Source organism: Pezoporus wallicus, unplaced genomic scaffold, assembly GCF_028554395.1.
Source record: "Pezoporus wallicus isolate ANWC-B61680 ecotype Strahan unplaced genomic scaffold, APGP_CSIRO_Pwel_v1 contig_6488, whole genome shotgun sequence".
In the NCBI taxonomy this organism is placed as follows: domain Eukaryota; kingdom Metazoa; phylum Chordata; class Aves; order Psittaciformes; family Psittacidae; genus Pezoporus; species Pezoporus wallicus.
The window spans coordinates 289,771-316,956 of NW_026641738.1; the positions used below are offsets into that span (position 1 = coordinate 289,771).

At 44.0% G+C, this 27,186-nt stretch overlaps 1 protein-coding gene across 3 annotated transcripts in view; it reads right to left on the reverse strand.

Moving 5' to 3' along the window:
- The window catches only part of SERPINE3 (serpin family E member 3), a 41,821-nt gene that overhangs the window by 5,807 nt on the left and 8,828 nt on the right, over window positions 1-27,186 (reverse strand). For 2 of the 3 annotated variants that reach the window (XM_057425066.1, XM_057425064.1), the window contains exons 1-6: window positions 11,242-11,596; window positions 10,122-10,419; window positions 4,801-5,034; window positions 3,323-3,520; window positions 1,211-1,409; window positions 36-136 (exon numbers count right to left, since the gene is read on the reverse strand). In XM_057425066.1, the coding sequence (XP_057281049.1) occupies window positions 36-136; window positions 1,211-1,409; window positions 3,323-3,520; window positions 4,801-5,034; window positions 10,122-10,380 (991 nt within the window). In that variant the 5' untranslated portion in view covers window positions 10,381-10,419; window positions 11,242-11,596. Of the gene's footprint in view, window positions 1-35; window positions 137-1,210; window positions 1,410-3,322; window positions 3,521-4,800; window positions 5,035-10,121; window positions 10,420-11,241; window positions 11,597-27,186 lie in introns of those variants that run through there. The other variant, XM_057425065.1, reaches the window with a different exon arrangement.

A 27,186-nucleotide genomic window follows, 5' to 3' on the forward strand; every position in this document is an offset into this window, starting at 1 on the left:
GTCAGCGATCATTTTTACGCAGTCAAGCCTCTTACCTGAAATGCCTTTAAAATTAGCAGTGATGGGATCAAATGCATCTCTGATTCCCAAGGCAGAAAAAACTGTCTTTAGATCAAAAAGGCTTTGGATACTGAACCTGAAATTAATAGAGAGATTTTATTTAAATGCAGGATTTGCAGTTTCATAGAGCTGAAAGGTGGAATAGATGCAGTTATTTCAAGCCTTTGCATTTCATCTATTTCTGTATTAGCCCAATGCATTCTGTCTGATAAGTGTACTTTGCAGAAAAGCAAGTCATCTTAACCTGAAGACAATGACAGAAGGAATCCCTTGCCTTCATCTATTGCAATCAAACTGCCTCTCAGTGTTCTTGACACAGGAACTCTGCATTTCCCCAGGTGTCCTCTTGTTAACAATCTTTCTGGCTGTAGCAAAGGGCCCTTTGAAACATTTGCCAAAGATTGGCTTGTAGAAAAAAAAGAAATTAATGTACAAATTGGTTTTCAGTGCTTCATTAACACGAGGAATGCATTGTGAGATGTATAATGTAGCCCTTCCATGCTGATCCGTACAATAGGTACAGCTGCAAAAGGGCTTCCTGCACCTGATGCCTCCTGCTATGTGATTTCATTTGAATAGATGATAGAAAATACCTCCAGGATATGTGCATTTTCTAGCAGCAGCAAATGACTAAGACAGAAAACTGGTGGCTGAAACTTCTGTGCACAGTTTTCTTTGTGCACAGAAAAATGGATATGACCGGTGGGGGGTCCCCAAATTCTTTGCAGAGTACTTCCGTAGTACACTAACAAGTTGTAAAAATAAGCTATTGTGTTTTCTTAAAGGTTATCTATTTATCCTTCCTTAAGCAAAGTGAAAAATGGAGTGTGGGAAAGAGTCAAGAACATTTCTCTCTTTGTAGATTCTTAAAGGATTGTTATACCCCAAACAAATTTTAAGTGAAATCTGTAGGATCAACTGAAATACTTGGTGTCTGAAACAGTGCAGAACGAAACAGCAAGTTTTGGCATTCCTAGCTCATCTCTTCATGGCTTAAGAAAGGGGTGGAGGTTTTCTGATCATGTGATGAATAACAAAATCAAAAGCACCTCCTTTGATTTTGCCTCGTACAATGCTTGTATCAGTGCTGTCACACAGAATTCTGACAACTGAAGTAGTGAAGCCACCTTGGAGTACTGACATTGCTTACCTAGGTAGAAAAATGTCCATCTTTGTTCTCTTTAAGCTGCTGGCCCAAACGGTTATGTTTTTGGCAGAAAGGTGTGACTCAATCTGGGACAAAGATGTTCTTCTGTGGCTGGGAAGCACTAGGAACATGCTGAGTTTCTCCCCCAGGTAGGGTAATTCAACCATGCTGAAAGCCTCCAGAGCTGCTGTCTTGAACTGGCCTGTGGGTGGGCAAATACAGATCTTTATTTCATCATTCAGGTGGGTAAAAAACCCCAAAACTCACAACCTAGGCCTTGGTAAGCAGACAGTTCAGGACTGCAGCGATGGGGTATAAGAGGTTGTCTCTAGCGCATTAGCAGCCAGCTCAGGTTGCTATTAACTCACAACAGTGGCTCATCTGAACAGAGCTGATTGTGTGAAATACCTCTATAGAGAGAGATAGATACAGATACCCTAGAGAAGTCATGGATGCCTCATCCCTTATTTGTTAATTAGAAAGAAAATCAAAGACTTGAGATGACTGAGTCAAAATATTTAGCGTTCCTTACTTGAACTAATTTGGAGCATCCCATAAGGATTATATATATTCTAAATCAGTATTCAAATATAGTTGACGAATTGCCTGGGAAAAAAGAATATGTAAAGTAGCTGCAGTACACTGCACGTATAAATAGTAATAGGCATGTTTAAACAGTAATGTTGACATTTTATTAGAGCAGTGTTAACTGTCCCCAGGCTGATTTGTTCTGTGTGGCCATGTTAAAGGGATAAACAATGTTGTAAATGCTGCTCTCTATAACAAGTCATTGCTAATCTTTCTTGCTCTGTGTTCTGGATCCTGATGGGAGACAGCTGTTTTCATTTAATAATGAAAGAAAGTTATCTCATGCCTCTCCATTGTTGTACTGGGCCTGTCTTTTGTATTAATTTCAAAATGACTTGTTAGACATGCTTCTTGCATTTCTAGTGGCAAAAACTGAATTGGCCCTATCAAATCTGACAATCAGCAAATTTTAAATGATCCCTTTTATCAAGGATAATCAAGTCACAGAAAGAAACAAAAAGTGAGATGAATTGAAATATCGGGTGTGTACCTATAGAGATTTCTCTCACCTTGATTTACCTTGGACCCATCAGCTGGAAAAAAAAATGGAGAAAGCAAAAAGATTCAGGTGTGGTCAACCCTGAGTTACCACCCTGAGCTGATTCTGTAGTGCACTATGCACGGTATTTTTAGCAAGTCATAGAAATACCAAGAGTATTTTATTGAGCATGTGTATGGGCTCGTTGAAAGCATTATGGACATTGCTAGTAATTAGTTTTCAAGAAAGATTAAATTGGAAAAGTGCAGAAAAGATCTAGTAGAGAATTGGAGTATCTGAAGGGCTTGGCATCTTCAGCTTAGCTAACAGGAAATTCAGAGGCAGCTTGGTGACTTGCAAATGCATTTAGGAGTAAATACGGAGGCTGAAGAGGAGCTATTTAACTGAAGGGATAAAGCTGGAGCAATGCTAAGAGATATAAATTGGTCTTGAAAAAAATTAGATTTGGAATTAGGAAGGTTTTTACCCAAGTGCAGTTCTGAAATCTAGCGTAGAAAGGAAAGGAGCTTTTTACAGTTTGAAAGATTGTAGAGCTAAATGGTTGAATTCCTGGTGACAGGAAATTCAGCCTACAACATGAGCCCTTCTGTCAGCAACCCACATACTCCAAGCCTTTGAAAGGAGCAAACACTATATTCACATATTATGCAAATAAAAGTTTTACCTATGTTTATACTGGTTTAAGCCTGTCCTGAGATAATCCACTGATTGGGTATAAGGTCCATAAAACGTTCTCTCTGTTGCATAATTTGGCCCTAAAGATCTCCAATTTTACTCTAAAGCCTTGGGGGCAGGCTGTGACCAGAGACAGGGGGCATGGGTGTGCAGTTCAGTGCAGTGCAATGATATTATCCTCTCTCTGGGGCTTACGCACTCAATGAACAAACAGTGATAAAGCTAAGGGGGTGGGAAAATTTTTACCTTTCCAAGCTGAGAAAGTAACACCTCTTAGTGTGGTACCTGTGGAAATTAAATAAATAAAACTTCTATGTCATACAATAGAGCAAATCTGGATTAAGGACAGTTACCGTAGTTAACTTCAGCTGTGTGATGCATCGTGGGCACTTTCAGTGTTGAGCCCTCTGCCGTAGTAAAAGACAACATCTGGGTATCCATAAAGGAAAACTTCTTTTGCCACATGTTTTTGAAGTACATGGTGCTCACCAAGGCAACCCGGCTGAGTGGCGACACAGCGCTCTCCAAGCTCATGCTGCACACATCCCCGTCTGCATGGAAAAGAGATGGGGAGGGGGACACATGTCATCCTACTCGCTGAGGCCTGAAGGCCAAATCTGTGTGAGTAAATAAAGCAAGTTGGGACTGCTCTTCATCCCTAAAGGCAAGAGGCACAACTCACAAGGCACTGTTAAACCCTCTACCTTCCCCCCCCCCAACTGTACATGCACCTCACTGGGGTTTCCTGTTGATCTATGCTCTCCTCAGCTTGAGTTGGTCAGTATTGAGGGCTGAAGTTTTGCCAGGACTATGCTTCTCACTGAACAGCACAGATGACAGTAGCTCACTGCTCAGCATCATGCTCTGGCCCTAACTGGTTTTCTACCTGAAATGTGCCCGTATCTTGGAGTAGTGTATCGTTAGCACCAGAAAACTCTCATGAAATGGATTCATGATGACAGGCCACTTTACAAGGTAACTAAGTCTACTGAAGCTTATATCCTAATTCTCCCCCTCTCCTATTCACTTGCCAGTTCAAATGATCCTGCTTTGGGTATCTCAGCAATTTTTGACAGTGCAATCCACTTTTAATCCACTGATATGTAGGTGAGCACCACAATATGAACTCCCATTTTAGTACCTGCTTCTAGAGCAATACTTTTCTACCATGAAGCTGTATCACTTATAACAGTTCATCTGAGAAGGATAGAACTCTTTTTTAATAGTATCTTTAATGTGTGAGTTTAACATCACCTTGCATGTTGATGGCCAAATTAACACTCACATAACTTAAGCTGATGGGGTAAATCAGGGATTGATTTGCTTTGTGGCTTCTAAAGACTTGCTTTTTCAATTATTGTTTTCATTAACACAGAATTTAATTTCATTACTTTCCTTGCTTGTGGAAAGTAAATTCTTTTTATTTCACATTTTGACTTCCTCAACTCAGAGTGTGACTGCTGAGCTGATGGACCTGTACTTTCCCAACAGCAGCATGAAAGCATTCAATGGAGCAGACTCAGTCCCTGGGGAATATGGCTGCTCCTCATTAAAACTGAAAATACTGTGAAGGATTGCCATGTTAAAAATTAGAGGAACAAGGTCAAAAGTTTACCAGCTGGATACTGCAAATGTATACTCTCAGATTCAGACTATTACAGCTCTTTCTTCACGTTAGAAATCAGCATTATGGACATTCCTGGCTCTCAGCCTTGGTTTGAACAACGCAGTGTGGCAAAAATACTTCATACTTGGTTAAATGCAATTTCTCTCTTTACTTTCATTTTAGATTCTATTCATGTGCAGTCATTCTCATGGGTTGTTACATTACCTCCAAGGTTACCAGTGATCGAGTCCTGTATTTGAGCTGTGCTTCTGTTTGGGTCAGTGAAGTTGATCTGCTGCAGGCTGCTGTTTGCCCAGTGCACAGCACATGCAACAAAATGGGGTGAGAGCTGCACTCTGGCATCCACAAAGAAGGAACATGCCAGCTGAACCACCATGCCTTGGCTGGAGTCAGTCACTCCTTTGTACATTGCATGTAAGAACTCCTGCACACTTTGATCTGACAGGCAAGAGAGAGGGAAAAAAAATGTAATTAGTGTGTTGAGGTTAAGGAAAGCAGAGATTGCACAGCTCTCTCCAGCTCTAAACTCCAGTGCTGATGCTGAAGCAGCACTGATGATGTTCCTCTGAAAGTTAAATCACTATCACAACTGAAGGACCCTTGACTTTATAGGGTATTACTGTCAAGTGCTGCTTTCAAGGATGGTGATGCACTGGGCATAGGAAAGCACTCTTTATGTTGCTGTAGAAATCACTCTAATGCAGATTATGTCAAGTGGCTGATTTCACACCAGGCTCACACTTCCATGCAAACACAGCCTTTACAGTTCATAAGGTACATAATTTTTTCTTGGGCATCTCTGAGCTTCCATTACACTCAGTGGATAAAGAACTGGCTGGATGGCCGAACGCAAAGAGTTGTGGTCAATGGCTCAATGTCCAGCTGGAGACTAGTAACGAGTGGTGTCCCTCAGGGATCGGTGTTGGGACTGGTCTTGTTTAACATCTTCATCGCTGACATGGACAGTGGGATTGAGTGCGCCCTCTGCAAGTTTGCCGATGACACCAAGCTGTGTGGTTCGGTTGATACCCTGGAGGGAAGGAATGCCATCCAGAGGGACCTGGACACACTTGTGAGGTGGGCTGATGCCAACCTCATGAGGTTTAACCATGCCAAGTGCAAGGTCCTACACCTGGGTCGGAGCAATCCCAGGCAGAGCTACAGGTTGGGCAGAGCAGAGATTCAGAGCAGCCCTGTGGAGAAAGACTTGGGGGTGTTGGTTGATGAGAAAATGAACATGAGCTGGCTTCAGTGTGTGCTCGCATCCCAGAAAGCCAACCGTATCCTGGTCTGCATCAAAAGGAGCGTGACCAGCAGGTCAAAGGAGGTGATCCTGCCCCTCTACTCTGCTCTTGTGAGACCTCACCTGGAGTATTGTGTGCAGTTCTGGTGTCCTCAACATAAAAAGGACATGGAACTGTTGGAACAAGTCCAGAGGAGGGCCACAAGGATGATCAGGGGACTGGAGCACCTCCTGTATGAAGACAGGCTGAGAAAGTTGGGGCTGTTCAGCCTGGAGAAGAGAAGGCTGCGTGAAGACCTCATAGCAGCCTTCCAGTATCTGAAGGGGGCCTATAGGGATGCTGGAGAGGGTCTCTTCATTAGGGACTGTAGTGACAGGACAAGGGGTAATGGGTTAAAATTTAAACAGGGGAAGTTTAGATTGCATATAAGGAAGAAGTTCTTTACGGTAAGGGTGGTGAGGCACTGGAATGGGTTGCCCAGGGAAGTTGTAAATGCTCCATCCCTGGTGATGTTCAAGACCAGGTTGGACAGAGCCGTGGGTGACATGGTTTAGTGTGTGGTGCCCCTGCATGGCAGGGGGGGTGGAACCTGATGATCTTAAGGTCCTTTCCAACCCTAATTATTCTATGATTCTATGATTAGCTAGATCTAGCACCTCTGACTGTGACTGGCTGAGCTGCCAATGCCACAATACTGCCATCTCCTTTTCCTGCCATTATCAATGCCACCCATCCCAGGAAAGGCATCTCCTTGGCTGCCCCAGGTCTGTCTCTGCTACCCTTGGCTCTGATGTGTTGTTTTGTTTCTTGAAGGATGGCATCCTGAACTAGCCTGTTATTGCAGGTGAGCCCTGGGAGTGCCAGATAGAGATGACAGGTTGCTTCATGTGTGTTACAAGCAACTTTTCTTTTTATATGAACCCCAACAGTATCTTTTTTTTTTTTAAGTACAATTATATTTCCCATTAATTTTATTTTTTTTTAATTCCTAGGAACCCTCAGATCCTTTCCTAAAAACACTCTTCTTTGGCCCATTGTTCCCTGATTTGAACACTGATTATTCCCTTTAAATGCAGAATTTTGCACTTGTCCTTATTGAATTATGTCATATTCACTTCATGCATTTCTCTGATTTTCAAGGATCCTTTAAAATTCTATTCTGGTCTTCCAAAATGCTTGTAGCAATTATGAGCTCAGTGTCATTCAAAAACTCAGTAATGTATTCTCTAGTTTGTTCTCTACTAATGAAAATAGTTGAATAATGTCCTGATCTCCTGTTCCTCACGGTAGTTCAGCGGTGGTAGCTTCTGTGATGGACACAAGGTTGAGGTGTAGGCCCAACAGGAGCATGAGTCCTGCAAACTTAGAGGCTCTCGTGTTTCTAAAATCTCACAGTTTCTAGGAGGTTCCTCCTCCATTTCTGTCTGTCATTATTTTGCTTGCTGTAATGATTTGTCATGGGATGGTTCATGCTGAGGTGACCTCCTGAGGCCTGGGACTTGCACCCAGACTGAACAATGTTTACAGGCTCTACATGAAATTAAAGGGAAGAATCACCCAGTTTCTCCAGACACCTGTGTGTGTAGGTAGGGCTGGAGGGAAGTCAGACTGGACTGCTGCTTGGGACCTGGGCAGCTTGGGGCAGCTAACGAGGGATGTCCATCCTGCCTGGACCAATGTGTCCCAAGCTGAGTGTCAGGTCAAGGGCAGGATCACTGTGAGCCTCTAACTGCCAGCCAGGTCATCAGGAGACTTACTGCATCAGTTCAGATTCTTGATGGGGTAAAGGGAGAGTTTCACATCCACCGGTTTCTATCACCTGAGAATCAAGTGCATGTTTTCTGACCTCACAGGAAAATCTTCTTCACAGAAAGGGTGGTCAGGCATTGGAATCAGCTGCCCAGGGAAGTGGTGGAATCACCGTGCCTGGAAGTGTTCAAAAGACATGTCGATGAAGCCCTTGGTGATATGGTTTAGTGGTGGACTTAGCAGTCTTGGGGTAATGGTTGGACTTGATCCTAAAGGTCTTTTCCAGCCTAGTTGATTCTATGATTCTGTAGTGCTCCTTCAATAATGTACAGAAAGACTAATCACCCATGGGAAATTTGGTATTGAAATTTAGATCTATTACTCTTTAAGGGATAAACTATTGAACTCCTTGAGCAGATGACAAGAAAACTCACACAGTCTGAGGTGTAAAGTGCTTTTCTCGTGTGTTTTTCATTAATGCTGGAGCATTTGGCAAGCTCCCTCTGGAGGATGTGAGAAACCAAAGATGGTAAATTGGAAGCAGATGTTAACGTGAGGTGTGGTATCCTGAGCTTGTAACTTCAGTCATATCAAAGTGCTTAGCTAACCAAAGTCCTGAACGCTTACTTGGAGAACAGTTCAAAATTGCTTTAAAATACCTTCAATAAAATAAAGCAGCAAGGAGAAATCATGTTAAAGCATGTAATTTTGTCTGTGCTGTCTAGAGAAACATCCCTTTCAATATGGTTCTTGTTAGTACTAGAATAAAGGTGAACAAGACTTCCAAACATTAAAAGATTACAAGTGCATGAAAGAGCAGATTCTCCATGAATAGTGAATGAACCATCAATGTTTTCATTGTTTTCAGCCTGTTAAGTTTTTAACCACATCCTTCACTATTGTTCAAGACAGACCATCAGAAACATTAATGCAAATATCTAACGGAAGAAAGGAATTTTGTCGGATATGCATATGTATGTGATTTAGTTTTACACATCTGATAGGAAATATGATCTTTTTGATGTATTTATTTGATTTAAACCATTTAAGGAAGTTTTCTTCTCTATCACTGGAAATGTGCTATTCTAACCAATTGCAATAGATCCCATCCTATTTTATCTTCACATTCATGCATTAATATTACTGAAAGCCAAAGCTCATGTGCCTTGTGCCACAGACAACTAAAATGGATATAAAACATCTGCTTGGTATGGTGTGCCACATGGGAAGTAAGGCAGCAAAAAAGAGCTATCAGGTCATTAACAACCCCTGCACTTCATTGCATTTTGTGTGGAGATGTGTGCCTGAATTTCACTGTGCAATATTATTTTTAGGATTCTTTCTTACTAACTGAACCCCTGATGAACAGAATTGTCAAGCAAGCTATAATCCCTGTATGAATTAATGTTATTTAAAATTACCCTACTGAATTTACAGAAATGGGAGTCTTATAGGCAAGACTTCATTGTATCAGTTGCTCTTGATAGAGATGTATTGTCCTTGTGTCAGTACATGCAGCTGTATCTGTATATATCAGCCAGAGGTAGCTCTTACCTCTGTGTGGTTTTGAATATCAATGCTATACAGAATGGTAATGGTGACTAAGGCAGTTACAGCACAGGCCAATGAAATTGCTGTAGGTTTTGTCTTTAGTCTTCATACGCTGAGAGTAAATCTCATGCCGAGAAATAGCAGTGTCATCTCTATACATAAGTTCTGTATGTAAGCTGCAAATTTTGAAGATGAGACAGTCATCTGCTTTTCATAAACATTGTGCCCATAATGTAAAATAGTTTTTGACGTGTGATGTGAGATGGTAGGATAATCCAGAACTAAAATGCAAACAGCATCCTTAAATTCAGCTGACTTAATGCTGGATTTTGAGACATCTGCCTTTTCCATATCTCTTCCAGATTCCCTGTGAGTTTTATTTTAGCCTGCTTTCAGGGAAAGATGCAACTGCATCATCCATCTGTCTGTGTATGTCTCTGCCAGTCTCCTTCTAGTAACTTTTCATCTTTTTGTCCAGTTGTAAAAACATTAGAAAAAGGTTCAAAGTCTTAAAGATAATTCAATTTCTATAGGTTTCATAAAATTTGTTAATGGGACAGGAGAGAAAACATAAGTGGGAATGGAGAGAAAACAGCTGTCCTCTGCCCGGCACCTCCTCGCAGAGGACACAGGGACGTCAGCACACAATGGACATGGTGGATCTCTGGGAAACCAGGACCAATTCTGCTGTGCGTGGAAGTAGCTTTTCTAGATGTAATTGTATTTCAGTGCAGTAAAAGAGTAAGCACTGACCAAGAGAAAAGAGGAACAATAACATGTGTATCAACTATTCCCTTGAGTTTTCTTTCTCCAGCTGGTACCTGGTTATCAAAGATGGGGAAAACACTCCTGAACTACATCCTACAGTGAGACAGAAGACAGAAGTTTAGTATGACGTGTGTAATTGCTGTCTCCTTAGTAAAGCTGTGAATTTATGGCAAAATGTAAGACAAGAAGTATTTTTTATAAGCCGTACATTACCAAGAATGTTGTATCCTAGAGCATCCTGCAGCTCCGTAAAGGTATTTCCTTGAGCTCCAAACTGCAGAAGCTCCAACGAAACAGCCACACTTGCTGGAGAGACTACCAGATTGGTTCTGTTCTCTGCTTCAGATACATGTTGGTAGAGATTGATGGCAAATTCAGTCTTCAGCTCTTTCAGCTCGCCATAGGAGATGCAGTTTGCTTTGGTAAAGCAAGAAGCAGACAGGACAAAAGCAAAGAAGAAAATGGGCAACATGAAGGCGAGCTGGGAACACTCTCCACCAGCTAATCATACCTGCAATTAACAATACAGATTCATTTAGAAAATCAATAGGTTGAGCTGATAGAGGAGCTTTCTCTTTCCATCAGTGTTAAGATATCACTTGCAATAGTAGTCATCATTGTTAAAATACTTGTCCAGGTCTACCCAGTAACGTCATAAAAAATGAGTAGGGACATGCTGATGACTCTGCTGACTAACAAGAACTGAGTTTTCCAGAATGTTATACCGTATAGGCTGTTTGGCCATCGCACTGTATGGAGACACAGAACCCCTTGGTTAAAAAGTTAGCTACCTTCACAGATGGTGGGACACCTTAGTGCAGTCTCCATGGTGCTGAGCACCCACAGCTCCCTTCTGTTCCCAGCAGAAAGGGGGTCACATCCAGCACACCAGAAGTAAGGCAACCCCTTGTGAGGTGCAGGTATCTAGCTGGAGGCTCCAGTCTGGGTTTTAGATCCATGTTTGCTAAAGCCTGGATTCAAATCCCCCTCCCCACACCCTACCTCCACCATTATTCCTTCTATGAAATTTATCCCAGCAAAAAAGGTTATATTTACAAAAGGCACCAGTGCTTGCAGCACAAAATGACTGCTTCGGAATTTGATGGGAAATCAAGCGTTGGTCAATGTTCTATTAAGAGACACTTAGATCCTTATTTAAAGGAATAATGCTAAAATGACAGAACAGCTTTCCTGACAGAATTTCACCTTTCGAACATTGTATGCAAGAATATATTAAACCACACTGCACCGTCTTTCACTTCAGGATTTCCTACAAATCTTTCTCCATGCCCTTTGCTCTAGAGAGCACCTCTAATGCCTTGTATTTACTCACAGTTAGCTCTGTTAAATTGTCTTGCCTTTCTGTGTTCTTCTGGGTGTCTGAATAGAAGCTGTCTATGTACTTCTTGTCTCCTTTAATAGGTAGTGGAGTAAAGACTAAGTCATGAGACTGTGTTTAAAGGGATAGTCAGTGATCAGAGTCTCTGTCGGCGATGTCTGTACCACTCTGTCCAAATTCCTGTAGGCTACAAGCTCCATGGAGAGCCAGGCAAAGCAGCATGCCACTGACCAGCAAATCCAAGGCAAGGAACAAAAAGGTACACATGGAGATACAGTCAGCCACTTCCTTGCAAGCCTTGCTCGAGCCTCATGAGGCTTGTGACCTGCTGGTACCGAGCAAGACATCTCCTATCTCTCTTCCCACCCCCCTGCTTCTTTTGTATGAATTCCATTGATTCCTCTGCCACAAAGGGGAAGAGAAAGGGCTCTCTGTGTACCAGGCACACAGCTATTTTTTCCCCTCACTTTGAAACCCTACTCAGAAATCCCATGCAATTAAAATGTCTTTATTTGCCTTTTTTTTTCTTTTTAATGCCATCCCAAATAGCAAGATTTTCATTCACTCTTTAGTTTCCAGGAGGAAAGAAACAACAAAGAAGTGCACTTGAAGGAGATCAAATAAGGAAGAGGTCACTTTGAATTGATCAGAAGCAGAAGAGCTGTGGTTATGACCACTTTAAAAGCAGTTGCAGCTGTTCATGGCTTTCTTAATGCAACAGGATCAAATCCTGACCATCATATTCGCAAGTTCAGCTTCATAGCTTCACAATTGCATCAAAGGCAAGCAAGGTTTCAGCTTAAAAATGAGTGTTCATTTTTATTGAACCTGCAGCTTACTGATCTTCTCAGAGTTTGACATTATATATACTCTTTGCTATTTTACAGCATATGTTCCTGTTGCTACTGGGAAAGAAGACATGGGGGAAAAGGTCATTGCAATCAAGAAATAGTGTTTAGGTGCTCCTGTTTCATCCTTAGCAGGGAAGGAGCAGCCACACAACTGAATCAGGGCCCAAATGAGAATGAAGCAATGGGTTTCTCTTTGTCTGTACTTGTGCTTTTCCTCTTTCTGCTGTTTTGAGGAGATGCCAGAATAGACACTGATCTACCACTGATCCCCCGGGATCTGTCTCAGGATCCTGGGGTTTAGACCAGATTCCTGCTAGGGCAGATGTAGGACAAGAACTTGTCCAGTCCCAGTCTAGTGCAACAGGCAGGGATGTAGTTTTTGCCATGAATTTAAGTGACAGTAACCTCACACTGAATATTACATTTGGGCTTAAGAGTTTTGCTGAGTGAGGATAATGATAACACTGTTATCATTAACAGTATCCACTGGACTGAAGGTGTATTCAGAGGGAATGAAACAGATGCTACCAAGTGATTTCTTGAAGGGCTCTGAGCTGTCGATGAGTAAATTAACTCTGGTCACTACTGAGCTGTATTTGATGTGATGTTCCCAGAGGCCCCAGACCTGATAAGCCATTTCCTCTGTGCCCTGCTTGATACTCTCCCGTGGATTTATTAAGATTTGGAAGAAAGATAGGGGAACCCCTGAATGCTTAAGGTAATACTGTTAAAAACTGACATTCAATTCCCACTGGGCAAAAATGTTGCTCTTCAGTACTTATGGAAGATGCAGTTGAAAATTGGACCCAGTTTAAATGTGGTAGGACAGTGTAATTTCTGTTGGAAAGGGGAGAAAGCCATTCTGGGTCATGTCTTACCACAGAGGAGACTTAAAAGCTTGGGTGTTTGCTTCAAACTCTTCCTCCCTGCACCTGATTTAGGAAAGGAAAGCTGTGGAGGAATCTGAGAAGCAAAAACAGTGTTAGTGGACAAGGAGAGAACACTTAAGAAAACTAAGAATAAATCAATGCTGTTCAAAGCGTGCGTGGGGAATAAAAAATGTGCTTTATGCATAATGAATAGAAAAGAAAATCCATTAGTAAAGTATTAGAAACATAAAGGGCAGTAGAATAAGAGAGAAGGGTCAGTGAAAATACCTGTGCCTAAAAAATAAGTGATGAATTACCAGGGGATGGGTGTGAACATTTGTCATAATCAGGGTCAAACCCAAAATTCTCACACACCTTCAGGTCAGCAGCCTAGGTTTTAAGTTTTTCTTCCCCAAGCTGGGATCCAAAGTTACAAACCGGCTGTCCGAGGAGTGGGGTGAGTCTGAAAACAGAGCTTATGAAGTGAGCTGAGGTGTCCAAGTGAGGGTAGTTAAAGGGGGCTGCAAACCAAATAGGTTCGTTACAGAAATTCCCTCTCAGAAACAGAGGTATCCTGGACTTACCAAAGTGTTAGGATTGGGCTGCTGGGGAGAAAGGGAGTCCGTCTCTCTTTATTTGCCTGTTTAGGCATCACATCCTTCTTTGGGTCTTAATCTGGCTATGCACCACAAGGTAGTGAGGAAAGTACTGATAAATTTGATGGCAATCATTTTAAGACACTGAAAATGCATTTAAAGAGAAAATGCAATATGTTGGTCCCTGAGACTAATCTTCAAAGACAAAAAGGAGCAAAGGTAGCAGCTGTATTTTGGGAAATGCTTCTTGACATTGAGATAGTTTATAGACTGCCTATGAGGGAAGGCACAAACTGATGAAGTCTGGAGGAAATATAGCAGAGGGGTGGCAGGAGGCTGAAGGATGGAGTACTGTGTTCCCATGGAGCTCCTCTGGGCATCTACAGGAGAAGATCTGAAAGCTTCTGAGGGAGCCCAACCTGTTTGTGCCCTCACTGAGCACAGAAAAAAACACTCTTTGAGAAGGAAAACAGCAAAGATCTTCCTGATGTCTGAGCAAACCCCAAAAGAGGGAGCAAAACTGATGGGAAGTGTTGGAGAGAAGCAGTAGGTGGTGACTGCTTTCACTGATGGATTAGGTCCTGCCTGCACCTGTGGTGTGCCAGTGCTGTTACTGCATGGGCCCTTGATGTCCTCCTGTGTGACCATTGTGGTGAGGAAAGGGACAGACTGTTGAGACATCCCCCACTGCTCAGCACTGACAGGCACCATCAAGGCTCTGCTATGTCTGGTATGAAAAATACACAAGAGTAGAAAGGAGAGTTGGGGGAAAGAGAAATGGTCATAGACAGCTGTTCTCTAGAACTTCATCTTTGAGGTCTTCATGGGTCAGATTCTACTTTCAGGTACAGGCCTGTGAATGCAAACCAACCACATCAGTTTGAGTCCTAGGGCAAATGGGGAGCTGGTGGGTGACTATGAGTTCCTCCAGGGAACAGGGTGGAAAAGAGACTCAGGGCTGAGCCTCCATGGTGGTGGCATCAGGAAGGAAGGTGAGGAGCTTGCTCAGCCCTGGAAGCAGCTAGTCAGTCATAGGACTGAAATGAGAAATTAGAGGGAAAGGCACAGCCTGCAAAGTCACTGCAGGCAGAGGGAGATTTCTTTGGAAGCCTTTCCTCCCCAAAAAACTGTTTCTCGATTCATCAATCTGCGTTCTAATAAAACTGGGCCCTGGTTTGACGTGGCTGCGGAGAGGAAAGGGGGAGCAGTTCTGCTTTTGGGCTCTGGCCAGTTTGGGCTTCTGCTGCAGGGACTTTATGCAGCAATCTGGAACAGAATTTGACCCAGGGAGGCTGGAACAGAGGAAGGTGAGAGGACCAGGTGAGAAGCAGGTTTTCCAACTCAGCATGCTGTTGTTTGCTTTCCCATGCCTGGTCTGTCTCCAGCAGTCTTCCTTTCACTCCAGCACAACCCTGTTATCAGTAGGATTTATCAGTACATTTATCCCTTCCATAAGTGAGAACAGAATTTAACCTTCTATCTGCATCTGCTTTTTTCTGTGTGCTTTCTCTCTCTAACATATGTAACACTGGGGAAATCAAACTGAATCCAAGCCAGCTTCCTTCCTCTTACATCTCTCCTCTACCAGAAAGCTCACACTGCAAGTTGCCAACACACTTGCTCAGTCAAGAAGGTGGCTCTGCTGAATTCCAGGATAAGAAAGCTTTGCGTCATCATTTCATACAGAGCTTATTTCAAGAGGAGGCAGTTGGCTGCAGAGCCATGGAACACCCAGTGGAACAATTTCAAGTGAATTTCCTTACTGCTATCCACATGCCATGCAAAAACCAGCACTGCCTCTGCCTCCTGCTGGGGTGTGGGTACAAAAACTGGCTCTTCAAAGGGTGAACACTGTAGAGGATCACCTTCGAAGAAGTCCAGTGAAATCACTCATTTCCATAGGGCTTTGTTAAAGGATAAAGCAGCCAGCTGACCCTGTGATGGCATCTCAGACCGAACTCCACATGCTGGTATGGCAACAAACTCCTCCACAGGGCATGCCCTTGCTGAACAGATGAGCTCGGTGCCAGCACCTGGCCAGCCAGGACCTGCTGGGGAGAACACACAGTGCAGAGTCCCACAGTGGAGATCCATTCTGCAGGAGCCCCCAGACCCCTTCCCTCACACCCTCCTGCCCAGCTCCAGATAGAAATAGGGGCTGTTAGCAGCAGTAAAGGCTTTTCGACAGCTGCAGGCAGCCTCGCTGCCCATGGCTGCAAGAGAGGTAGCAGAAGCTGGCTGTGACCAAACTATGCAGCACTTGACTCAGTCCCTTTCAGCCCCCATGACTCTAAACCAGGAATACAACATTTTTGGGGGTTCATTTTCCTGTATCTCTAATACTGCAATTGGAATTAATGGAACAGTGATTTTACAGCATCACACGGGGAATCAGTGTTTCCTGCCCTGTGAGATGCGTAAGGGCACGTGGGTGCCCTCAGGGATGCCTGGGCTTTTAGGCTCGCATTGGAGGACTGAGTGGGACACAGGTTTGGCTCAGGCTCTGCAATGGGGGCTTTTTGGATGAGTCCTCAAATAAACGAGGCCTGAATTCTACCCAGGGGCAGTTTTGGAGACAGTAAGTGGGAGCAACCCCAAACTTAGCCAGGAAGTAAGTTAACGATAGGTGTGAGCTATCAGTCAACTCCTTTTTCAAATTGCAGGATAGGTATTTCTAATGTGCTGTGTGATGTCTTCTGTAGTGGGCAGAACGGTGCCTTTCTCTGGTGGAAAGCAAAGCAAAGCCAACACCAGCTCCTCTTTCACTGAATGAAGTTAACATCGTTAACACCGGTGAAGTGACACATTTCCACCTGCAGAAGTGTGGGCTGAATAAGAGCCCAAACCAGGTCAGTCTTCCAACTGATGGTGACTGTTCTCATTATGTGGTTTTCAATAGACAGAATTGAAGAGGGCTGAGAAACCACAAGCACAAAATCACTTCTTTTTTTAGGTTGATGAAACTTTGACTTTAAAAAGAAAGGAAGTAAAGCTTATTGAGGAGAAAGATTTTATACAAACTTATTGTAATCCAAGTATCTCTCCTATGCATGTCTCACAGGGGAAGATGGCTTAAGAAACTCTAGGAAAAATGAGGCATGAGCTCCAAAGAGACAATCTCAGCTGTGTCTATATTTCCTGCAGTGTTGTATGAAGATCTTAGTAGTGAAGCCTCTTCCCTGTGCACTCCAAGTGTATGATAAGATCCTTCCTCAGTGCACAGATGACCTGTGACGGCTGCTGTCACAGATCAGCTACTTTGCTGCCAGCAGTATCTCAAAGGTGCTGAATCAGCACGTTCAGAGTTGACCTCCTGGTCTGTGAAATGCCATCTCTGCCCTCAGAAGTCACCCTTAGGTATCTGCAGATTTAAAATGCTTCTGGGAGAGAATCAGTACCCTGCATGGGGCCTGGTGGAAATTCACAGTCAGACAAGAGCTGCCACTGAGCCAAAAGCGAGAGAGGGGAGCAACTCTGTGGCAGCACATTTTCCTCCCAGATGACTACATGAACTGACAATTAAAATACATTCACTGTTGACAAGGGAATATAAAGTATGTTAAAAACTGATTTTAATGCAGATATCCCCCGAATGCTTATGTAACTGACTATCACAGTCTCCTACAGTGCCAAATAAATGATGCCAAGTAAATGCCATTGGAAGAGGTCCTCGTGAGCATGTTGCCTACTGCAATTTCTGCCACTGATCTGGCTGAACTGAGAGGGAACCAAGCAGAAGACAAAAGCATGAAGATGCTTATGAAATTGCAGAGCTGACTTCCCCTAAGAAACCTAATTTTCAGAAAGTGGGATTTAGTTGCATAGGGGAGAGAGATGAGATCAAATGGAAACTTACAGAGTGAATCATGTGGAAGAATGTTTTTTACAGTGCAGGTCTGCATAGGAAAGTTCATCAGCTGCAGTTTAACTTCTCCTGTGTCCTGAATCGACCAGGTGGGCCCATGTTGAAAGCCACATTGCCAAACTGGCTTAGTACTGAGCCACAGCTTGTACATCCTGCCTGTCATCCCACAGATGCCCTCCTTTCAGCCTGGGGATCAGGACAGAATACCAATTGGACCCAAGTGAGCAACACTTGACTGACCTTTGGCTGCTGGGTCTACACAGCAGGAATGGCACATCTCCAGTGAGTCCCTTTGTGGCTTTCATGTGTACCTCCTGTGCTCACTGCAGGCTGTCCTACCCTCTCACCCCAGCTTGTGGTGTGCCCCTGAGCTGGGCAGAGAAGCAAGGCTGCTTGTATCTCTGTGTGTCGCACACAGTTTGTATCTGTGTGTGTTGCGCATAGTTTCTCATGCACCAGTTTAAGCTGTTTACAAACCCTCCTGCCCAGCCAGCCCCAGTCTTCCTCCCTGCAGGAGTTTCCTACTGGCATTCAGTGCTTCTCTTCACCAGAGTGCCCCTCACATTAACAGGTGTGGGAAAGTTCAGCTGTCGCTCACAGATGTCTCTGTATCTTGAGCATTTCTCCGGACAGTATTGGCTTCCTTTTTCCTAAGCAGATTCCTGTACTTGTGCCATCACAATACTGGCACAGCAGCACCAAAGAGCAGCAGGGCGAGGGGGGTCCCAGTTCTGGAGGGCCCGATCCAGGTCCCTCACGAGGCATCCCCACCAGAGCTCACAGCAGAACCTTGGCAGGTTTTTTGTGGCAGCAGCAAGGGTTAGGCACTACCACAAGGAAAGATGGTCCTGCTCCACTGGGAGGAGAAAGGGAGGGTAGGAAGGGAGAGTGGGTGCTTCCTTCTCCCGCTGCGAGCAGAGCAAAACAAAACCTCTGTTCTTAGGAGCTGATCTGCTCTTGCAGCTTACTCCCCACTTCAGGTTATAATCCCTTCTGGTGACATCACAGGTATGGCTGTGGCCACCAAAGTGATGTCATCATGAGAAGATTATGACTGTAAATGAGGAATGTCACATGAACAGATGACCTCAAAAGGAGCTAATATCCTGTTATTATGTAAATGCCCCTAATACTTACACAAATGTGCTAGTAACAAAAAATAAGAAAGAAATGTGAAGCAGATGTGAAGATGTGTGTAAATTTGGCATTTTCTCACAGGTCTGTAGATCCTTTATTAGTCTGTTTTGCCCCTGAAAATCTTCCTACTGTTGTCTCCATTTACATGAAGATCACCTTTTTTAATCAATCTCAGGATCCTTCTTCATGTAAAAACACTATTACATTTAAAATTAAGAGAAAAGCATAGAAGTTCTCCATCTTTTGACATGCCAAATAACCACTTACATGCTTAGGATTATCTAAACATCTCAGCAAAATATGTTTTAGTGTCAGAAATATGTTAAATAATTTGAACATATAAGAAGAGCAAGGAAATGTATCTTTTCTGTGTTGCCCCCAGGGCTCTGTGGGGAGTTCCACAGAGAAGGCTATCTCATTATCAGATGTTGTATTTTTATGATAAATAGGAACTAATAAAATGGAAAACTAGGTACAACTGTATCCCAGAAAAAAAGCTTTATTGCAGCTATAAAATTTATACCTCTTATGCTGAACTAAATTCTTAGAAGTTGGAAATAATATTCAGAATTCTAAGGATATTTTTTGTAAATGTCTTGTCTCCATTGTGCTGCTGGTTTATTATTTTCCATAGCCAAATATTTGTTACATTTCCTCCTGGACATTTTTTAATGGATTTTCTTGCTTTGATAGGATAAGAAGCATGTTTAAATGCCTCTAGGGGGTAAATAATTTCACATGAAGACTTTCAAGCACAAAGTCTGGATCTTCATAGGTTTTTACATTATGCAAGTAGATGTTTAAGGTACTTAATACTTTCTAACCCCTGGTGCCCTTTTTACACAGAGACAGGCAGTCAGCAGGGATTAATCTGATCCTAATTAACAGCAAACTCTTCTGATATTTGGTCACTGCACAGTAGCGTGCTGCCAGGTACACAGAGGTAAACTGATCTGGATTATCTGCCAGTGCATGTGCTTCATGGACAGAGGTCTAGTGCTCCATGTTGTGGGTGAGTTACAGGCAGATACAGCTTGAAACAGCATGGGGAGACCGCTGTACAAAGCTGGAGTTGTAAAGAAAGGGGAAATCGCTAATCAGAAGGCCTCTTTCTAGTGACTTTCTATTGAGATTTCCTTTTTATAGATAGAATTTGTCAGTGTGGCACTGCAACAGGGCAGAAGGTAAAAAGCATGAAAATCCAAAGAGAAGATCAATTTCTTCTTTTTCAGGTGCAAAGGAACATGACTTTGCGGTTACAAGTTCTCTCTCTTTTTCTTTCCTGTGCAGAAGCACCATGTCTGATGGAGCCTTAGGAAGGTGTGAGCGTGTGTGTCTTTTCTTGTATGCTGTCCACTGTGGTTCACATCTTCCCTTAACAAGGAGCCAAGCTCTGCGCTCCTCATGCGACATGGAAAGCAGAGGACTGAAGCTCTTCCCCAGCCTCACGGTAGCCCATAAACCAAAACCAACATGCAGCAAAGTGAGCAAACTGGGTCATGAGAAGAGTCTTATGCTGGTAGTGGGGAGAAACAGCTGTGAGAGCCTGGCACTGTTGGAGCACTGCATGCACAGTGCTGGGGAGGAGAGGGATGTGTCTGCTTCTGTTGTGTGAGAAAGAGGAGCAACGGAGACCTGTGGGAAACACAGAGGCCACAGCAAAGCTCTCAGGCTGTCGTGATCGAGGTGTCCTGATGCAACCCAAATGCCTAAAACAGACTCCTACTCTCCTCCTTCTTCCTGATGCAGGGTCAATCATAGCCCACAGTGTCTTGCATCAGGAAAGTCAAAGCCTTTAGCTTACTGTCTCTGCAGGGTAAGTGCTATGTCAAATATTCTTACCTAATAGTCCAGGCTATGGGCTTATCCCATTCTTGTGACTGCTGGGAAGGACAACTGAGGAGACCTAGAGAGACAGCTATTCACAGAGATGAAGAGAAAATGCTGGGGAAAATGCAAGGTTAGTTTACAGCAGTGAGGATAAGAGCAAGGGGAAAGCAGGAGGTCCAAGGGTTGATCAATAAATACAGTTCACAATGGCATCAGGCTCTGGTAATTGAAGTTAATCAAAGTGCAGAAGAGAGCATTAAGGAGTTGATTTATAGTAGAGCATATGGGTTTCACGAGCTGCCGGTGTCCAATTGGATGTGGCCTGGATGAATTGGCTCAGAAATGGACCGCTTTGTGTGAATATGTTCCCCCCCTCCTGGTCACACACCATAATTTTCCTGACGGCAGTCTTCTACAGAAATGTATGCATTTGCATTTATAGCAGGGCTTTTTGTTTTTTTACTTTTCCAACAAGGATACTGTCCTAGCACACATCCTTCACAGGCCTGAGCAGGTCTCTACCAACTCAGACTTGGACCTGGCATTTGGTTCCTGAACTAGGAGATGCAGCAGCTGGGTCCAGACTGTCCTTTCTCTCCCTAATGGAGTATTGAGGGTGGAAGGAATTCTCCTATCATCTCTCTCTGCTGTCCTTGAGAGAGATCAAGCTGCTAAGAATAAGGCAGGGGCTTTTCTCACTAGGAGGCAAAGCAGATTTATTTACTCTTCAGGGCAGAGCTCAGAAAACCATCCAGTGATTCCCTTGCCAGTAGCTGGCCCTGTGCCACTCATTTCCCTCAACTGTGATGGCCTGGTGCTGTCTGCTGGCCATTCCTCAAACCCTCCCCACCAACCCTATCACAGCTCAAGGATTCAGGCAGCTCTCTCAGGCTCTGGCATCCAGGTCTCACCCATGGCAGCAGCATTTACACTCTCCCAGGTATGAAAGAATCTGCCAGAAATGGGATCCTGATAAATAACTTGCTGGTCCTGAAGTGGCTAACGTTAGGCTAATTCACTAAGGAGATACAAAAGACTTTCTTCAGATACCATAGTGACCCAGGCACCTCTAATCCTCTGAGCACAACATGTTTCGCTGCCTGGGTTCTACTTTTGTTCAGACTGCTCCAAACAGGAGAGCCAAAAGCCAGCTCAGGCCACAGAAGTAGACAAGCACGTATTTGCATGAACAAATGCTGGTTTCCAGAGTAGTTTGTTTGCTTTCCATGCTCATTCTTCTTTTTCCCCCTAACTCTGAAGCATGCCTCTCTGAGCCATAGCAATTCTTAGAGATCAAGAGAGTTAAAATAATCCCCAGAGTGGCAGCAAATTTGGGAAGTTGCCCTCTCTTGTATCAGTGTGTAGCCTGCTTCATATCCAGCCATGAGTTCTTTCTGACACAGCTGAAGTCTGGCAGGAGAAAGCAGCTAGCTCCAAGCTGAGCTTTCAGGACTCTGATGCAGGCCCAGCTCTTACAGAAAAGATGCACTGCCTCTTCCTCCTTTAAACTGCTCAAATAAGCACCTAGCAAAATGCTACTGTTTTGTTTAGGTAGTGTAGTGAGCAGTGCTACGCTAAACCTAGGTTTGGTAGCACAATGTTATTCTCAGTTTTTCTCTGTGAAGACTGGGGCATCACATGGTCGAGGGTCTGGTGTGAAGCCATGCAGAAAGCATGTGTGCCATTCACTAAAAGATGGCTGCTGGTATCTCACCTGGAGCTGTTCTCTGTGTGCTTTTGTCCTGAGATACCTTTCAAGCTAGAACCCTCAGTACTGATATTCCCAGCCCCTGAGGTTGCATGTTTGAAAACTGCACATCTGTGCTCCTGAAGAAGACAAAACTAAACTGTTAAACTCTCTTGTTTCAGCAGAAACCTTACCAGTAACAGAAAAGAAAAAGTGCCACAAAGCTAATTGCTCTTTCTGAAGGTCACTTTTTCAAGGACACAATGATGTGCTGATTTTGCTTGAGATGTGGCATAGCACATATGCTCACTGCGTAACTGTTGTAATTAAATGTAAAACGTTTATTTCTCAATGGATTTGTTTCTCCTTGCTTAATGTATCTCTGTTGCTGCTTTGTCTCATAACAACTCTATTAATTAAGAAAAAGTATCAAAGGACCTGCTGATGAACGAATGAATCAAGAAATTACAAAATTGTTGTTTTTTTAATGGTTTCTTTCTTTTAGAGATAGAACAGCTACATCTGTCTGTAAGTGCTCTTGTCAAATAGGGGGACATTTAATACTGCAGCTCCTTCTTTTACTTCAGCATTTCAAGAAGACAAAAAATATACACAGTTTGTTTAGGGGAAAAAAGAAACAGCAGTTGTCACAGTGTCAAAATTAATTATTTGTGATCGATTCATTTGCCTTGATCTTTGTGACCCTCAAGAATTCCAAATATTTATCAGTCAATAATTTAAAATCCTCAGTATTGTGCACTGTGGTAGCTTAAAGGGGAAAGACATTGAACGGTCACATTGTAAAGAGGCTCAGGGTGCCACTGTTTAAACTTAGTCCCCCAGCCAAAACCCAGACTTCTCAAGTATCCTTCCTCCTAGCAGGTAAGACCTCACACACTAGTGGCACTTGTACAGACAGATCTGATGACTTGCCCCTGCCAATAGCTCCCATTTCCCCAAGAGAGCAGAGCAGCACTTAACTCCTTTCTTAGTGTGTGAGTGACTTCCCATCGTGCTCCTTCATCTGCCAGGCCCTGTGGCTCATGGAGCTGTCCCTGCCACATGCACACAGAGCACACAGGGAGATGTGCTGCACCAAAGTTACAAAACCTGCACATCTACTTTCTTGTCATCTGTCGTGGCTTAAGCCCAGCTGGTAGCTCAGAGCCATGCAGCCATTCACTCACTCCCCCCCTTCCTTCCCCCGCTCCCAGAGGGATGGGGAGGAGAATCGAAAGAATGTAACTCCCACGGGTTGAGATAAGAACAGCCCAGTAACTAAGGTATAACACAAATCACTACTGCTACCACCAATAATAATAAGGGAAATAACAAGGGAAGAGAACATAAAACTAAAAGGGGAAAAGGAAAAGAAAACAATAACCACAAGTGATGGACAATACCTGCTGACCGATACCCAGCACAACCTGAGCAGTGATCTGGGCCTTCCGGGTAACTGCTCCCAGTTTATATACTGGGCACGACAGGATAAGGGGTAATGGGTTCAAACTTAAAAAGGGGAGATTTGCGTCAGATATAAGGAAGAAGCCCTTTAATATGAGGGTGGTGGGGCACTGGAACTAAGGAAGTTGTGAATGCTCCATCCCTGGCGGTGTTCAAGACCGGATTGGACAGAACTTTGCATGGCGTGGTTTAGTGTGAGATGTCCCTGCCCATGGCAGGGGGTTGGAACTAGCTGATCTTAAGGTCCTTTCCAACCCAAACCGTTCTATGATTCTATGACATGCTGTGGTATGGAATACTCCTTTGGCTAGTTTGGGTCAGGTGTCCTGTCGCTGCTTCCTCTCAGCTTCCCATGCCCCTCCTCACTGGCAGAGCAAAAGGCTGAAAAGTCTGTGAACAACTAAAGACATCGGTGTTATCAAGCATTGTTCTACTAAGAAGGAGAAAAATGACTGCTACAGCTGAACTCAGGACATCATCCTACCTGCCTCCCAGAGGAAGTGTCAGCACCTTGGGAGGCTCTAGGATATGAAGTGTCCCCTTAGTGAACATCAGTGGAAGAACCCAGCACTGTCACATTAGTTACTGAACTCATTAGAAGCAGCTGATGCCCTTCAGCAGCACTGCACTCCTGTACCTGTAGGTTTTGCCCCGTACAAAACACAGATTCCTGTGGCATCTTCAGTAAACCTTCCCAGAAAAATGAAGATTATTTTCATGGAAAAGTTGTTCAGCCCCTGAGACTGAAGTTCCCCGAAGAGGCTAGTTCTAAGAACCAGCAATAAGAGAGAGGACTGACTGTTATTGCTCTCGCCTTTGGAAGAATTCTCTTATGTAACTTTATTTAACTCAATTTATATACTTGTTTTCTATACAGAATTCTTCTTATATACCCAGAATCTTAACTCCCGTATCACAGATTGCAGTCCCCTGTCTATACTTCACCTCCATCCATATCTCAAGTCTTTTTTTTTTGTCATGCCCATATTTATATGATTGCGTATCATTTTCAGAAGATTTCACACTTCTGAAAGTCCATATGGTTGTCAAATTCTTTTCTGATGCCATAATCAACATGGATTCACACATCCTTTCTCCTCCCCCCCAAGTCTTTTTTGTACACAACTTCAATATGACTAACTCACTTCTTCAAATGATGCGGCCAAACTTACCACCTCATCAGAGAAGGCCTAGGGCAAAAACCTGTTGCAGCTTGCTATGCGCTTCATTGGTGTCAGGCTGCAAGCTAGCTGTCACTCCAGAGAGCAGCCAGGTTTTCTTTAGACCATCTACCAAAACTCACAGCATCAGAAAAAGTTCTGTTGGCTGGTATGTCTAACAGATAATGAGCCTCCACGTGCAGAAAAGAGCAGGCCACACTTGCAGCCACATCCTTGTCATGTCACTGAATGATTCCCAGTGATGCTGAAAGCAGAGTTTTGAACTCTGCAGTGTGCTAGAGATAAGGTAAGTATCAAATCCCATTGATTTAGTAAGGAGATGCTAAGGGAAGAGTGGGCAAGAGGAAAGGAGCCTGGGCCTTGTCCTGCTTCATTCTGGACATAGTGCAGCCCCAGACTTGGGTCCTGTCTGAAGAGATGAGACAGGGGATGTGTTGGGAAATGGGGGAGTGGGCAGAGCAGAAGCACCTCCAGCCTTGCATTGGCCAAGGAGGGGTTAGTGCTGCAATAACAGTGATTTTTATGGGCCTGATGTTTTGTGAAGGAAACGGGTGAGCTGAGTGGAAAGAGGAAAAAAAGAAAAGAGAAAATGAAGGGAAGGAAGGGAAGGACAGGGAAAAGCAGTGTCCGTGGGGACAAGCAGCATGAATCGGTGGACACCCATCTGCAAAGGAAGGTGTTTAAACAGCAAACCAGCCTGTCAGCTCTGAGCAAAGGTTGTCCTGGAAACCTGGAAAACACTCCGTGCATTCAGGTCCTGTTGGCAACCTCCCAGCTTCAGTGTCCTCAGCTGCTGGGGCTGGTGGCTCCTCTACACCACCTCCACATCACACACCCATGCCTTGAAGAGCAAGGTCTTGCATGGCCCTGTGTGCCTGGAGCTGGTGCACCATCTGGGTTTGGGAAAAGGGTGCGAGGTCTCAGCTGGATATTACCTCTTTCCTCCTCTCCTGCCCTCTGGCTTGTCCCAGCAGTCTGAGGGTCCCCCTGACCTAATTAACAGCTCTTGTCTCCCCGTCTCCTACCTACTGCTGTAGTCCCAGCAGTGGTTGTTCCTACCGCTGCCATAAGCAGCCCTGAAATGCCTTTTTCAAGATTTCTATCAATCACAGTCTTTATACACGTGGCAGGGTGGTAACAAACATCCTCAACCCTCCTGTGGGAAACCCACAGTGCAATCAGCTTCTGAAATAAAGCAAGGTAGCAAAGTGCTGGGGAAAGAAACTTGAGGGCAGAGGCTGCATTTCTGTGGCTTCATGCGGCACAACAAGGGAATGCTGGTACCTAGGCAAAATCCACGAGCAGAGCCACAGAGTTATTAATGAAAGCTTTGCTTTCTTGTGACCAAACTCACCCAAACAGAATGGGAAGAAGTGGGACTCACAACCATGGCATGACAAACTGTGTGAAAAAAACACTGCTCCTAATCACAGTCCAGTTACAAAACTGAATCTGCCCATGCAACAAGACATGTGAACTGCAAAAAGATGGCTGTTCATTCATCAGAGTAGGAGGAGCTATAAAATTGGTATTATATGTTGCATTCTTCCACTGTGTCTGTCCCAGGAGGCCCTGTCACCAAGTTCATGACACCTGGGGAGCAGGAGCACTCTGATGGCACTGCTAACCTCACAGGAAGCATTGTCTTGGCAGGATTTGGGTCATCCTGAGCAGGATATCTCTGTACCAGGAGGGCCAACATTTCAGCAAAGTAAATAGTGGAATTTCTGACAGCCATACAGCTTGCCACCTTGTGCTCATGGGCTTGCTAGCAGCAGATGCTCAACTTCATCCTGAGCGCCGCCTGAGTGGTTGCCCAAGGGCTGCAGCCACTTCCTTGCCTGCAGCTCTGACACAGCAAAATGATAAGTCAGAGCTGTTTGGGTCTGTCTGGGTCACGAAGCTGCTGGGTTATTCAGCTTCCCAGCTTTCACAGATTCATAGAATGACCTGGGTTGGAAGGGACCTTTAAAGATCATCCAGTTCCAGACCCCCTGCCATGGCTAGAGACACCTTCTGCTAGACTGGATTGTTGGAAGCCCCTTCTGATCTGAGCTTGAACACTTCCAATGATGGGGTATCCACAGCTTCTCTGGGCAGCCTGTTCCAGTGTCCTGCCTTGTTCTCATCATTAAAAAAAAAGTAAAGTTATTATTTCCAATCTAAATCTATCCTTTTTTTAGTTTAAAGACATTAATCCTTGTCCTGGCCCTTTACCAGGGCCCCTACAGGCCCTGATATAAAGTTTCTCCATCCTTCTCATAAACCCTCTTTATATACTGAAAGGTTGCAATAAGGTCTCCCTGGAGCCATCTATACTGCAGGCTAAACAATCCCAAGTGTCTCAGCCTTTCTCTACAGCAGAGGTGTTCCAGCCCTCTGACCATTTGTGTGGCCTCATATGGACCTGCTCTAAGAGATCCATGTCCGTCCTGTGTGATGGGAAGGAAAGCATGGTG